The sequence below is a fragment of the Triturus cristatus genome, chromosome 9, assembly GCF_964204655.1.
Source record: "Triturus cristatus chromosome 9, aTriCri1.1, whole genome shotgun sequence".
NCBI classification, from domain to species: domain Eukaryota; kingdom Metazoa; phylum Chordata; class Amphibia; order Caudata; family Salamandridae; genus Triturus; species Triturus cristatus.
In genome coordinates this window covers 1,264,669,880-1,264,685,822 of record NC_140592.1, presented here as the reverse complement: position 1 = coordinate 1,264,685,822, position 15,943 = coordinate 1,264,669,880, and the positions used below count along the sequence as shown (strand labels likewise).

At 49.2% G+C, this 15,943-nt stretch overlaps 1 protein-coding gene across 2 annotated transcripts in view; it reads right to left on the bottom strand.

Annotated features, from left to right (window-relative positions):
• Positions 1–15,943, bottom strand: part of NUBPL (NUBP iron-sulfur cluster assembly factor, mitochondrial) — a 106,972-nt gene that overhangs the window by 23,505 nt on the left and 67,524 nt on the right. The window contains exons 8-10 of one of the 2 annotated variants that reach the window (XM_085627407.1): positions 5,874–5,959; positions 5,589–5,709; positions 2,795–2,877 (exon numbers count right to left, since the gene is read on the bottom strand). In XM_085627407.1, the coding sequence (XP_085483533.1) occupies positions 2,795–2,877; positions 5,589–5,709; positions 5,874–5,959 (290 nt within the window). The remainder of the gene's footprint in view (positions 1–2,794; positions 2,878–5,588; positions 5,710–5,873; positions 5,960–15,943) is intronic. The other variant, XM_085627408.1, reaches the window with a different exon arrangement.

The window sequence follows — 15,943 nt, the reverse complement described above, 5'->3', positions numbered from 1 at the left end:
GGAGATCTGGACACAATCGGACAGATTCCCCTGATGCTGCGCCCACTGAAACTTCGGTCCCACTACAGAGCCTGCATATGCCACCTGGCATGATCGACCAGCAGGATGTAGGAGGCCATGAGGCCCAGCAGCCTCGGGGTCATTTTGACCGAAACCCGGGATAGAGGCCGAAAGATCGGACTCATAGACCAAACTCGCTGATCGGGAGGATAGACCAGAAACCGCATCGTGTCCAGAACCGCTCCGATGAAGAGGAGCTTCTGAGAGGGAATCAGGTGCGACTTCGGCACATTGATGGAGAACCCCAGCGAATGCAGGAGGTCGGCCGTAGTCTGGAGGTGGGAGATGACTCCCTGGGCCGAGCCCACCTTCAACAGCCAATCGTCGAGATAGGGGAAGACTGAAAACCCCTGATCTGCGCAGATGAGCTGCGACCACCGCCATCACTTTCGTGAACACCCGAGGGGTGCTGGTAAGGCCAAAGGGGAGCACGGTAAACTGAAAGTGCTCGTGGCCTACCTTGAACCGTAGGTAACGCCGGTGGGCTGGCAGGACCGGGATGTGAAATTAAGCGTCCTGCAAGTCCAATGCTACCATCCAGACTTCTGGGTCGAGGGCAGACAAGACCTGAGCAAGCATCAACATCTTGAACTTCTCCTTCCGGAGGAAGCGATTGACGTCCCTGAGGTCCAAGATAGGACGCAGGCCTTTGTCCTTCTTGGGAACCAGAAAGTAGTGGGAGTAACAACCACGACCTACTTCTGGGATCGGAACGCACTCGATGGCTCACTTGGCCAAGAGAGCCTTAACTTCCTGCTGGAGAAGGGCCAGATGATCCTCCGACATGCGGTGGTATCGCGGTGGCATGGCTGGAGGGGTAGTCTGGAAGGGGAGGGAGTAGCCCCTTCGGACTATTTGCAAAACCCACCTGTCCGACGTGATGGTGCGCCAGTGGGGGAGGTGATGGCGGATCCTGCCGCCCACTGGCGTTTGGTGGGCCTGAAAGGTCGGACTAGGAGGGTTTGGAGGCTGCTGCAGAGGGGCGGGTTGGTGGACTGCTCATCCGCTGCCCCCCGGAACCACGACGGTTGTTTCCACGTCCGCGCGCGTAACTTGCTGCGGCCTGTGGCTCTGGGTGAGACGTTGCGGGGCACCCCTTTCGTAGCCACGAAAGGGGCGAACAGTAGACTTCGCCGGTCGGGTGGAGAGGCCCAAGGACTTGGTCATAGCCCGTGAATCCTTGAAGGGCTCTAGGGCGGACATCAAAAGTCATGTCCATCAAGGTGTTCTGAACATCCCTGAAAAGCCAGTGGACCTCATCCAGGCATAGCGACGAGGCGCTACAGACGTTGAAATGGTCCTGCCCAGCCCACAACGTAATGTAGACTTTGCTGCATCCCTCCCAGCGGCAACAGCCTGGGAGAGCACTGCCCGGGTCTCCTCCGAACACTGAGGCAGCACTTGCGCCACAGTATCCCACACTGAGTGGGAATAAAGGCCCAAGAGACATGCGGTGTTTACAGACCGCAGTCCTAAGCTGGCGGAAGAGAAAATCTTCTTGCCAAGGTGGTCCAGCTTTTTGGATTCCTTTTCCGGTGGAGCGGTAGGGAAGGCGCTCTTGGAAGTGTAAGCTTGGACTACCAAGCTCTTCGGGGGGCCGACCGGCGTCGAACGCGGTAGTGGTGCTGTCAGAAGCGGCGCCGGTGGAGGCGTAACGAAGTCAACCGATGCTGATCCGGATCCAGGCCTGGATCCAAGGGGGGCCTGCGGCGCCAGGGCCGGAGCTGCCAACACTAAAGACCTACCCCCTCAACCGAGTTCGCGGGGCCCGAAGGCACGCCGGCGGAGTGGTCCACCCAAAGATGGCATGCATCACCTCGTAGAACGTACGCAGCTGGGCGGGAGTCGCTCCGGGTCCCGGAAAGGGAGGGAAACTCGGAGTCGACTCTTCGGTCTCCGCGCGATAAGCCGTGGGAGGGGCACCACCGGCGTGCCTCGTCGGATCGGCCGACCAACGAGGAGAAGTCGAAGAGCAACAATGCTTCTTCGACTCCTTATGCTTCGACTTACCCAACCCCGAGTGCGAAGACTTCAATGATTTCGAACCGGAATGGGGGTGGCTACGCGACCGGTTCCTCGACCTCCCTCTGGACCGGGACCTCGAATGGCGCGGAGCCAACTGCCGGTCTTCAAGCAGCTTTCAGGACCACTCCCGCAAAGCCTTTGGTGCCATCGACCGGCAGTCGGAGCATGACTTGGGGTTGTGGTCGCACTCCAGGTAAAAAAGACACACGCGGTGCGGATCCGTCACCGACATCATGCGATGACAGGACCCGCAGGCCTTGAAACCAGGCATCCCTCGTGCACCTTTTCGGAGTCGGAAACTCGAAAAAAGAAGTCGACAAAAGTCGAGAAAAAGGTACCGCTCTTCTCCAGATCTGGCTGGCATGTAAAAAGAAAGAACCGACGTCAGCGCGCGAGGGCGGCTTCTAAGTAGCTGCCGCGACGTCATTTCGGCGACCAAGACACCGACAACGGACGCGGAGCCGACCGACGCCACCTTCTGACGTGCAGAAGTACTGCTGACGAAATAACTTTCCGGATCCAGTCTGATGCCTGGGGGTAATTATAAGGTAAGGAATCTATAACTAACGTGTTTCTTTCAGATATAATGTATTACTGATGAAGCAGTCAGACAGGCCCTCATTGAGGGACATTACATCCTCACCTCACAGATACAGCTGAAAGGAGTTGGATTACAGACACACTGTGGACTGTGGTGCGAGTTTCTTACCTCATTACTGTCAGGCTGGGACACCACCACAGGCCGGCCCTGGTCTGATGTCTCCCTTATGGTGAGATGCAGAGGGATGTCTCCTGGAAGCACAAGGGTTTGGCGGTGAGTTTAGGAACCTGAGATCAGTCATGCCACGGTTAGGAAGGCACAGTAAACAAGCGGCCACTGCATTACTACCACATGCCGCATGCTGCCACTGAACACAGGCCTGCCGCATGGAGGGAGCTTTGCATTCTGCTTTTAATACTGTATTCAGTCTTAAAATGATGACTAGCTGCCGTGTAAGCTGCCTGTGCCATGTACAGATTGCCAGTCACCTTCCTGCTTCCCTCTCATCTTTAAGGGTTTCGAGGTCCAATCTCTGTGTTAGTAAATGTCTTCTTTGTATAATGCACCTGATGTGACCAGAGTTGGGAGAAGAGAGAATACATAGGTTCCGTGGCAGGAAATGACGTCTGCTGGACCTTTAAAGTTCCCTGTGTCTCCTCACTAAGCTACCTTTGGACATCCCCCCAGTGTTCAGGCAGTCTGCTTCAGTTAAAAGACATAAAATATAAAACACAATCACACCAACGAGAAAAAGATACCACCAAGCAAAACCCAACGCTGAACACATCAGCAATGCACGAGTAATTATCAATGTTATATACAGACTTAAACTGGGAGCAAACTGCAATTTACCCCTGTATTGTACAACTTGCCTTGCCAGCATTACTCATTTGGATGTCAATAACTATGGACTTTTCATTCATTGAGGCCTAAATACAGCTTCATGAGCTTCTTTCAGGCCAGAGTTTGAGCCTTGTAAGATGTATTCAGCATGCCAGTCCTGTAATCACCACATCCTGCTGTCTGGACCATGAGCTCTTCCATTTCACAGAAAGAAGCTGTCTCTCTGAACCGCTCCTCAGCCCAGACCAGGATATTCAAACTAGACCACGGCAGCTGGACGTAAACCACTCAGGCCACCTGACAGGTTAGCTGCTCCTTTTTCAGGTGGGCTTGCTGGAGGTCGCAGGAGGGCTTGGAGTGGTTTCAGAATAACGTTTGGAATTTGGGTCAATACCCTCAGCGTGGAACTTTCTTCGCTTGCATTTAATTAGGCATTTTTAAAAACACACCACATCTTTGCAGAAGCCCTGTGTCTGTGTTCATTTGTTGGTAGTCAATTCAAACTTCATGCCAACACCTACTGGGTCTAACCTTTGTTCATTCCCCGTAGTCGATTAATGACTCATACTAACACATGCTGGGGTTCACCTTAGTTCATTCTTCGATAGTCGATTAAAGACTCATAACACCTACTCGTCTCACCTTTGTTCATTCCCCGGTAGTCGATTAAAGACTCATACTAACACCTGCTGGGGTTCACCTTAGTTCATTCTTCGATAGTCGATTAAAGACTCATAACACCTACTCGTCTCACCTTTGTTCATTCCCCGGTAGTCGATTAAAGACTCATACTAACACCTGCTGGGGTTCACCTTAGTTCATTCTTCGATAGTCGATTAAAGACTCATACTAACACTTACTGGGGTTCACCTTTGTTGCTTCTTCGATAGTCAATTGATTCCTCATACTAACACCTACTGGGTCTCACCTTTGTTGTTTCTTCAGAAGTCGATTAAAACCTCATACTAACATCTACTGGAAGTCAGCTTACACCATTCTTTGGTAGTTGATTAAAATCTCACACTGACACCTATTTGGTCTCAAATGTGTTCATTCTTTGGTGGTCAATTAAAGACCCATACTAACATCTACTGGGTCCCACCTTTATTCATTCTTTGGTAGTCGATTAAAGACTCATACTAACTCTTACTGGGTCTCACCTTTGCTCAATCTTCAGTAGTTGATTAAAACCTCATACTGACACCTATTTGGTCTCACCTTTGGTTATTCTTCGGTAGTCGATTAAAGCCTCATACTGACACCTATTTGGTTTCACCTTTGGTCATTCTTTGGTGGTCGGTTAAAACCTCATACTAACACCTACTGGGTCTCAGCTTGGATCATTCTTTGGTAGTTGATTAATACTTCAAACTAACACCTAGTGTGTATCACTGTCGCAAACAACACTAATTCTTCCCAAATTTGGTGGATAAGCAAAGTGAAGGCAAGAAAATACTAGCTGCATTCTGTATCTCTCTACCCGTCCAAGTACAAGGCTCTAAGGAGACTAGCGTATACTGGATGCGACTGGAAGAGTGGCTATCTCGATCTCTGTGAACAGCTAAGTGAACACTAGTGCAAAAGTCTAGACGTGTCTAACATGAATGCGAGCAGGGCTGGTGCTACAGGAAAACTTTTTGTCGCCTCTCCCCTTTGCTGGCAATGGGCGCATAACTGGCACTCCCAAGCTGCCTAGAATTTCCTTAATAAAACACCTGACCTGTACAAAGGAACGGTCCTCGGTGTACATTTCTGTACATATTATGTGCCCTGCATAATCTACATCTCATCAATTAGGTAGGTGTACACATTTGTGCTCAGGTTAGAAATGCGTGTACAAATACTACATCATTTTAAGTCTTAAGTTTACTAGATGTAGGTTGTTAAAAACTAAAAATGTATTCTATTCAGTATAAAATAATGCTTAAATGTTTTTTATTGAGCTTTACTTATGCTTGCGTACATTTGTAATCCAGTTATAAAGGGCACATTATAAGGATCTTGCAAGTCATGAAGGATCTCATAAGCACATGGAGGAACAAGTCAGAATCATTCCAAGATATCGCACACAGACAATGGAACAGATGGATAACCAATACCAAAGAATCCCTAATCTCACCTAGGAAGTCCACGCCGATGGTCTGAGCCAGCTTCTCTGCACCCCCGGCACCAAAGATATGCGTCTCATGATTACACTTCGGACACTGGAAGACACTCATGTTCTGCACAAGCCCCAGAACCTGCAGAGCCAAGGAGAAGAGGGTCATCTCAGTCCTAGCAGGAGTGCGGGGCAGGAGATTATTATGGGGCATTAGGGTTTCTGAAGCGCTTTACTAACAGAGTGGAAAGAAGGGACTCGGATTCACCCCTGCTGACCAGAAGAGAGGACCACGTGGACACTAACCGGCACATTGACTTTGCGGAACATCTCCACTCCTCTGCGGGCATCGATGAGAGCCACGTCTTGCGGCGTGGAGACAATCACAGCTCCTGTGACAAAAGATAATGACAGTGTCAGGCCTGACAAGTGCAAAAAGAACAGTTGATGGACAGAATGGAGAACAGTGTCATACATTGAATGTGACACTCACACAAGCTGGACCTATCCCAACATTTCTACAGACATGTGGCTTGGTTACAAATACTATTCATGCCTTTATATTTGATTCTGTCTTGGTGGAAAATTTGCCTGAAACAAAACTTCCAGACGGCGGTTTGTTCTTGCAGAGAACGTTTCGCAGGCTGTCTTTGAACTTGTCTCTTGCTTTTCATGTAGAATCAGAGGCCCTAAAACACAAATGTGAACTTAGACCTGAAGTCTAAGTTTAGACCTGAAGTTAAGCTTAGGCCTGGAGTCTACGTTTAGACTTGAATTCTAAGTGTCCAATTCACAAAGGTAAACTTAGATTTCAGGTCTAAACTGGGACTTCAGATCTACGTTTATCTTTGTGAATTGGGCCCTTAGAATTCAGGTCTCTACTTAGACTTCAGGTCTACGATTACCTTTGTGAATCGGGCCCTTAGGCTTCAGGTCTAAACTTCGACTTCAGGTCCAAACTTCGACTTCAGGTCCAAACTTCGACTTCAGGTCCAAACTTCGACTTCAGGTCCAAACTTCGACTTCAGGTCCAAACTTTGACTTCAGTTCTAAACTTCAACTTCAGGTCTACGTTTACCTTTGTGAATTGGGCCCTTAGACTTCAGGTATAAACTTATTAGACTTCAGTTTTAAACTTATACTTCAGGACTACGTTTACCTTTGTGAATTGGGTCCTTAGACTTCAGGTCTAAACTTCGACTTCAGGTCTAAACTTCGACTTCAGGTCTACACTTTGACTTCAGGTCTACACTTTGACTTCAGGTCTACGTTCACCTTTGTGAATAGGGTTCATAGGGCAGCGGATATTCAAAGGCAGAGCCACGAAGATGAAGATACAAGCAGACATGCAGCACTTGCTATTTGCAGGGGTTGAAAATAAAGAACATGAGTTCCTGCTTCCAAAGGTTTCTGAAAGTTTCCACTTATTTCAGACAAGGCTGCTGTAACTCTTGCTTTAGAACTGAGGTGCCAAGATTATGAATGTTCACACTTCTTGCATCACATTTGTTTGTTTCTAAACACCACTGCTGAAGACTTAGGCAATGTCTCATTTACACCAAACAGTGGATTGTATTTCTAAATACCTTGACTATAAACAGGGACATTAACCAACATCTTTCAGAAAAAGACAAGTTTTTATTTAAAAAGGAGAATCATTTAATTAGATTATTAATATGTCAGTTGAAAATAATGTAACTGAATAAACTAACAGTGGGTTTCACAAGGTGTTTGGAGAAACACAAAATAGACACAGAGAGCCAAAAACAGGGATGGTAATAAATGTAGAGCTTGAGTTGGCCATTGTTGTTTTACGTAATCACCAAGTTTTGTTTTAGACTTTGCTTCTTGGCACTGGTAGTTCTCGATTCGTAATGAGAACATCACAATAAGATTCAGAATGCAAAGGAAAAAACCCAATCTACTCACAGCTGACATGGGGCAGGGCAGAGCTCTGCATCAGACTTCCAAAGGGTGCCCTCTTCTGCTTAAAACACACACTTCTCAGCCTCTCAAACTAAAAGGGGTCTTTGACACAAAGATGAAAGAAGGCTGGGGCTTGGCGTGGGACAACTTCTGAGCCCTCACCTTGTTGGCATGTGCAGTTCTACCAGGTTAGATGTGAGCAGCTGGACTCGATTGTCTTTCCAGCGCTGTGAGAAGTTGGCCTGGCATTTGCTGGTCACTAGTTATAGTGGCCACCTTGCACCAGTCCAATTCGACTCTTATGGTAGATAGGTTTAAGACAACCTTTTAAAGAAAGCTATCCTAGTGGTAGCTGTGGAGAGCAGCCTTCAGGCTAAGTCTCAGACGAATGTAAAGCAGCTTGTTTTACCTTATAATCTCTTGAATTACCAAATGAAAGGACACCACACAGGTATATATATCAAATATATATGTATTTATTACTAGACACACTCTACTAATCTCTTTATGAGATTAGAAGTCAGGAACATATGCACATATCAACGTTTCACAATAAGTTAAGCACAAATATGGTTGGGGCTCTAGGGGCGTACCAGACCATATACTAAAAAAGAGGTTTAGGAAAGTTGACTTGCAGAGGGACAAGGCCTAGGGCCTGTAGAATCGCTGTGGCTTCACTAATCCACCCAAGGCAGGTAAGTAAAAGACCCACGGGAGACGCGTGCAGTGTGAGAACACAGCCGTGGGTTCCCTATTGATTTCAATGGAGCAAGTCGCGGTTGGATTTTTAAAGTTTTAGGGTACTTCGGGGAAGTCTACAAGCAAGCCACTTACAAGGTAAGTAATTCGAGGGCCAACACACACTAGGGCACCGGAGTGCACGAGTTACCTCACCCAGGGAAGCCGGGTGCATAGGTGTCTTTTGGTGTCTGGTCGCGTCGCTGTTTTCTATGGAAGCCAAAGAAGATTTGCTGCTTGCGAAGACTGGAGAAGTGTCCGGTGGAATCCAAGGCTGGATTCAAGATGAAGATGACCTGAAAGCAGAAGGGACAGTGTTCACAGTCACTTGCCAGTGACCCGGGGCCAGGAAGATGGATGCCCACGGAAGTCGGGTGATTTCAGGTGATCAAGGGTGTTTTGACTCTTCGCCCACGAGGTCCAGGAGGCATCTACGATGACCAGCAGCTGGATTCGGAGTGTCCCACGACGTCTGCAGCTTAATGAGGTGTTGGCAACCGGATTGGAGCCAACAAGCCTTGGCAACAGCAAGTCTCGTGGAAAGTGAATAAAGTCAGTGGTGCACACCAGCAAGGTCTGAGGGACTCACCCAGCGAGGGTGAGTGAGGGCAGGCCTGGAGCAACCAGAGGAGCCCTTTGGTTCGATAAGAAAGTCTTCAGGGGACCCACAAGCCAATGGGCAAGGGATCGCGAAGACGCCTCGTGAGGAAATGCTTTACAGGAGCCCATGGTCACTCGAGACGGGGTAGGCCTCTGAATTTCGGTGCACAAACTGCTGGAGGCTTGGGCCACAAATGGTCCAATGCACAAGTTCGTTGAACGTCGTGAAGGGGTTGCACTCGACAATAGTGCACGGTACCCGGGTATTGCTGTTCCTCGTCACTCGTGGGGTCCACTCGCCTCAGCTCTGCTGGGGACTCACAATGGCCATCGAGAAGTCAGGAAATCCACTTCCGGGGCTGCAGGGACTTCGGACTCCGGCGGGAGCGGGAAAGTTTGCGACCGTTGATTCAAGTTTTTGGTGCCTGCCAAGCAGGGGTGGCACTCCTTGACTCCAAGGGAGATTCTTCCGTCTTCCAAAGGTAGTGGAACGTCGAAGGACCAGGATTCTTCTTGTAAATTGTCGTCCAGGGATATCTAACTTGCAATGGCAAGGGTTCCCTATCTTATACTAAAAGACAGGGAGGGACTAGCTCTAAGACCACTCCTCTGGGAGGGTCAGGGTAGGGGGTGGTTACACCCACTTCCCTTTGTCCAGTTTCGCGCCAGAGCAGGGACAGGTAGGCCCTGAACCGGTTTGAGCTGGCATATGCACAGAGGAGCCTACTGCTCCCCCAGTGCAGGACTTCAAAGCACTCTGGGAGTGCACCCACCCAGCCCCAATACACTAAATCCTGTCTGGAAGGTGGTGACACCTCCCTGTGACAGGATGCCTATTGTTGGGCCTCCTCTACTGCGAGTTTCAGTCAGCAGCAGGAGGGCAGCCCAGTGTCTGTGCTGGTGGCATCCATTTTGTGATGCCAGGGCTCTTTCAGCTTTCTACTGTGTTTCCACAGTGGGTACATGTCGTCCCCTCTAGAAGGGTGGGATCATACTCCCATACCAGTTACTGGTGTGGAGGTATGATTCCAAGTTGTTTGACACCAAACACAACATGTTTTGATGCAGTCATTCCAAAGTTAGCATTTACCGGGAGGTTATAATGCACTTAAGAGTATATGGTTTAACCGCATCCACAAACAGCCACAGAGAATAGACTCTGCCAGCTGTAGAGGGGTCCTGCTCATGCAGAGGCACCCCCTTACATTGTAAACCAAGCACCCTGCCCTCAGGATTGATAGGGCCTGCCTTAGGGGTGACTGATAGGTTTATATGTGTGTGTATGGTGAGATATAGGAACCTATACCTCAGTGAGGAGTGCTAACACTACCTCACCCAGGCTGCAGTAGCAGGCCTATGGTGTCAGATTTAGTCTGCTTCCCAGGGGTGGCATAATACATGCTTCAGCCCCTGGTAGGCCTGTGAAGTACCTATGCCCTTGGTACCGAAGGTACCATATACTAGGGGCTCATAAGGTACCACAGTATCCAATTACTAGTGCATCTAATATGCACTCCAAGTTGTTTAGAGAGAACAGAGAGACTGGGGGCCTGATTAGCAGGGACCCAGCCAGACTATAGCCAGAAACCAGTGTTAACATCAGAAAACAAGCATTTACAATGCAATGGTCTCGGCATTGGTAAAGTTAGAGCTATTGGCATTGCTCATGACATTATTTTTGTTTATGTTTTCGTTTTTAAAACATTTAACCCCTTCGCTGCTGCGGACATTCCGCTGCAGCGCTGGGGGGGGCAGGGGGGCAGCGCGGCGGGCCTGTGCTCATGACGGAGCCGCTCCGTCATGAGCCACAGTTGAGCTGTGCTCATGACGGAACGGTTCCGTCATGACTCCGCCCATTTGCATTGTCGCCCCGCACAGGCGGGGAAACAGCGCCGCGCAGGCGGAGCGGCCGCCGACAGGATTGTCATGACGGAACCGTTCCGTCATGAGCACACGGCAACCGTGGCTCATGACGGAACCGTTCCGTCATGAGCAGGGAAGGGGTTAAAGAAACAGCATTGTCATGAGCAATGCCAATAGCTTGGAAATCCATGGCTATCCACCCCTCTTCTCCCCTGTTCTCCATTGGCTGGCCTCTTGAATGCGGGCCAGCCATTGGAGAAGAGGTGCCGTCACTCCGATCAGACCCCGTCCTGGACGCTGCGTTTCTCCGAGGCATTTCTGCTCTGCCTCGGAGAAAGGCAGTGGTGTGCCTTTTGCTCTGCCTTATCTAACCCCTCAGCGGTTGTCTCAGCCATTTGTTATACGTGTTCTACACTCATTTAGAAAATGTTCGAAATTAACACCGGAACACGCGCCCCCTCCAGGGAAAAGAGTGAAAGGGCGATGTTTTCCCGTTTGTCTGTTGCTCCACCATGGACTTTGGTTTTCTTGCTATATCAACTCTTCTTTCTATCAGTTTTAATCTTCTACAGTGATTTTTTGCGGACACAAACGGAAATATACAGCCCGACGCCAAAGCACCAAAACTCCCAATTGGTGATGCGCGCCCGATCACAGGTAAATGCGGGAGAGAACTGGGTTGTTGAGCAGGGCCGGGCTGGCTTGCCCGGGCATCGGGCGTTTCCTGAAGCAAAAGTGCTTCCCAGTTAACCTCCCCCATGACCCTCCAGCTGTTCCGACATAATTGCCAGGCCTACTTTGGGGTTCCAGTTCGGTCCTGTTGTTGAGTATCCGACCCACGGCTTTAAGTGGGATAAAACAAAATGGGTGGGGGTGGGGGGCGGTGTTGCGCGGGGTCTATACGACTTGTATTTTGCTGTCTCTTTTGTCATTGCATCCAGGCATAATGATACAGCAAGTAACATGATACCTACAACAAGTACCGACTATTGGCTTTGTCAATCGTTGTTAGTTGCACAAGATAAATTAGCAGTAACTGTGGCTTGTATAGAATATTGAAAAAGCATCCACTTGAAGCCCTAGTGACACCACGACAATGTTACTGCTCCTGAGTTTCAAAAAGAGACAACAATATAATCATGCAGTGGCTGAACTGAAAGATTAAGAAATATATCCCAAATTATATATAACAGTCGGTAGACGCATGCCTCTACAGTGTTCTCTTATATTTTGAAACCAGAATTGTTCAAGTTCGTATCCTTTCAAAGTTCCCTTTTCAAACAATCATTATCAACGCCAAGTCTGGCCCTGGCACGGTACTGCGTTTTTTGTTTAGTATTAATAAAATTTGACACTTCAGAGAGCAGTTTCAGCAGAGAGGACAAAGAAGGAATGGGCATGGAATCCAAATACAGAAACTGAAACTTCTCTATCAAGGGGAAACATCACTGCCAAAGTTCAGAGCTTGTGAAAAAGCGACCAGCGAAATCACTTGCTAGTTAATGTTGGGGGGGGGGGGGGGGGGGGGGGGCTAAGCAAAAATTTCGGGGGGGGGGGGGGGGGCTGAATCTTTAAACAGTAGGCAGAGTGGCGCTGATTTCGGGGGTGAGGGGGCTGAATCTAGGCAGAGTGGAGCTGCGGGGGTTCTTACAAGGGGTGAACCAACAGCGAGGCCTCATTAACATGCAAATGGTCTTTTTAAAGACCTGTGAAGTGCTCAGGCGCGGTTTATTGTGTAGTAGAGTATTGAATAACTCACTGAGCCATATGGCTTGATTTAAGCAGTTTTAAAGCATCCGAGGGGAAGGGGTGCTGGAAACGAGCTTCTTGAGCACAAAGGTCAGTCTGTGCTGCATTTGTTGGTAATTGTGTTCTGTTTCCATTGTTAAGTAGAGGGTTGCACAGGCATTTCCAGTTGTAGGGTGACCCTTACAGACAGCGAGCAGGAGATGTGGGGGAGGGGAATTCCATCAGGTCCGAGACTCTGCACTCCTGTTTCAGCGCCTAGTAGACCCGCTGGCACTGCGTGTGTTTATTTTCAAGCCACTACAATATAACTGTCCTTGGAGCTAATGTCTGCCTCCTAACAAGAGCATTAGCCTTTCAGTGCACGCGTCCAACCACTGTCCAGACTCCGGCCCATGCTCACCTCACCGACCACCACCCACAGTGACTCATCTCTAAACAGCCTGAGACGTAAACAAACATATATCAGCAGACCTCTTCCTGTCACCCACTAGCCAGGGACAGTAGGGGTCCGGGCGCCTAGATTCCGAAAGCGCCACGGAACTTCCAAGCTGTAGTAAGCGCTATTCACATGCACATAACTTAGGAATGTAGGGAGGGGGGGGGGGGCGGGGCAGACAAGGTAGAGCCAGACGAGAAGTGATAAGTGGAATATGTTGTGAGGTTTAATGCAATGCGTCAATTTACTCCATGTCAGGCTGTATATGGCAACAAAATGCTGCTTAAGTGGCTTCATACTGTATTGCAGGGTGTTGTGTTTGAATCCCAGAAACCTCTGGCGACCAGCGGCAACATGTGATCCTCGACGTTTATTTGTTTAATTCTAAATTTAGCTCCGGGTGACTATAGGGCTGATGCAGCGTTGAGGCTGTTTGTTGCTGGTGATAGCACGGGCATCCTTCTCAAGGCATCGAGATGTGATCCGACGTCACTCATGGGAGAGAGGCGAGGAGGAGGGAGGGAGGCAGAGAGGCAGAGGCGGAGGGACTGGGGGAGAGAGGGCGCTGGGCATAGCAATGCTGAGGGAGATCGGGTCCAGCTGAGACTGCAGAGGAAGAGGCTGAGGAGGGGGCGGCGGGGGAGACAGTGAAAGGGCGAGAGAAGAGGCAGAGCTGAAGCCTGCCGGTAAAAAAAACGCAAGAAAACACAAAATTCTGAACGGAAATTCATATCTTTACCGGACTTGTGAAAACTGTGCTGTACTATATCCTGAATCACACAGACGCCCTTTTTGAGCTAAGCTTGAACTGTTAGTCAATAGTTGCCATGAGAGTCTAGGAAACTGGATACATTCACTTTCTGTTGCAGCTGGGAGTCAAGTACCCACGTTAGCAGGGAGCATGCGCAGCTTACAGACTCAGCCGATTGTCCTTGCAACTTGGAATGTTAGAGTAGAGCAATTAAGTTCATATTTTAAAACTTTCTACCGAAAGAATGCCTGAAGTAGTAGCAATGCTCGCATGCCGAAAGCCGTGAATGCTGGGCCAATGAATCAGCAATGCAAGGTTCGACAAATAAAAATAAAAGATTTCCGGTCTATGCATCTGATGCCCTTGTTAAGGGCCGACGCCCAGCATATAGGAGAAAGCGCCCCTGACACAGACCCTGTTAAGAACCACAGTGGGGCCCACGCAGCAACCCTTCCTGGTCTTGTCATCCCTTCTATCCCCCAGAGACCTTCTGCGGTCAATCTCAGCTGACCCCGGGCGTGACGAAGCCTCTCCTACTAAATGGACTGTGTAAAGTTAAAGCATATCAAACGGCCACATGCCAGAGTTTAAGAGACGAGCGTATATCAAGCAGAGCTCGGAGCTGCCAGGAGGCAGATCAAAAACAAACACGGCAATATGTTATAGCAAAAGAAAACAAGGCAGAGCAAAAGGCACACCACCGCCTTTCTCCGAGGCACAGCGAAAATGCCTCGGAGAAAGGGAGCCTCATTTTCGGATCTGGGGGCGTGTTTTGCTGTTGTCTCCTCCCTGAGACTTCTCGCAAAAAACACGCCCCCCGATCCGAAAAAGACGGGGCTTCAACGGAGTTACTGGACCTCTTCTCCAGTGGCTGGCCAGCATTTACGAGGCCAGCCAATGGAGAACAGGAGCGAAGAGGGGCGGGTGCAAGCCCCTCTTCTCAATGACATTAAATCTCCGGACTTCCGGTCTGCCGACCGGATGGTCCCGAGACCTAAAAAGTGGGGGCAACATAAGTGCAGATCCTACTCTCCTCCACCCCCCCCCCCCCAAACGCCGGGTCACTAAACTAACCTTGACCAGTTGAGTCTTCGTGTTCTAAGTGGAAATACCTTGAGAGTCCATCTGCATTGGCATGTTGGGTCCCAGGTCTATGTTCCACTGTATAGTCCATCCCCTGTAGGGAAATGGACCACCTGAGCAGTTTAGGATTTTCACCTTTCATCTGTTTGAGCCATAGGAGGGGCTTGTGGTCAGTCTGAACTATGAAGTGAGTGCCAAACAAGTATGGCCTCAGCTTCTTCAGGGCCCACACCACAGCAAAGGCCTCCCTCTCCATAGCTGACCAACGTTTCTCTCTAGGGGTCAGCCTTCTGCTTATAAAAGCTACTGGCTGGTCTTGACCTTCATCATTCAGTTGAGACAGTACAGCTCCCACACCCAGCTCAGAAGCATCTGTTTGGACAATGAACTTTTTTGTGTAGTATGGACTCTGTAAGATGGGGGCAGTGCACATGGCCTGCTTTAGGTCATCAAATGCCTTTTGACAGCTAGCTGTCCACTGAACCTTCTTTGGCATTTTCTTTGAGGTAAGATCATTTAAGGGGGTCACTATAGATCCATATCCCTTAACAAACCTCCTATAGTACCCAGTCAGGCCTAAAAAGGCTCTCACCTGTGTCTGGGTGGTTGGAGCTACCCATTTCATTATGGTCTGGATTTTGCTCTGCAATGGTTGAACCTGGCCTCCACCTACAAGGTGGCCCAGGTACACAACCTGAATCTGCCCTATCTGGCACTTAGTGGCCTTGATAGTGAGGCCTGCTTTTTGCAGGGCCTCCAAAACATTTCTGAGGTGGACCAGGTGATCCTGCCAGGTGGAACTAAAGACAGCAATATCATCTAGATAAGCTGAGCAATAAGTTTCCATACCTGTCAGAACCTTGTTCACCAACCTCTGAAAAGTGGCAGGTGCATTTTTCAAACCAAAGGGCATCACCACAAAGTGGTAGTGCCCACCAGGGGTTGAAAATGCTGTTTTGGCCTAGGCATCATCAGCTACTTTGATTTGCCAGTAGCCAGCTGTTAGGTCAAATGTACTAAGATACTTGGCTGAGGCAAAAGTATCTATCAGTTCATCTGCCCTTGGAATTGGATAGGCATCAGTCCTGGTGACTGCATTGAGGCTGCTGTAGTCTACACAAAACCTCATTTCTTTCTTACCACTCTGGGTATGAGGTTTAGGCGCAAGGACTACTGGACTAGTCCAAGGGCTATCTGAAGGCTCAATCACATCTAGTTCCAACATTTTCT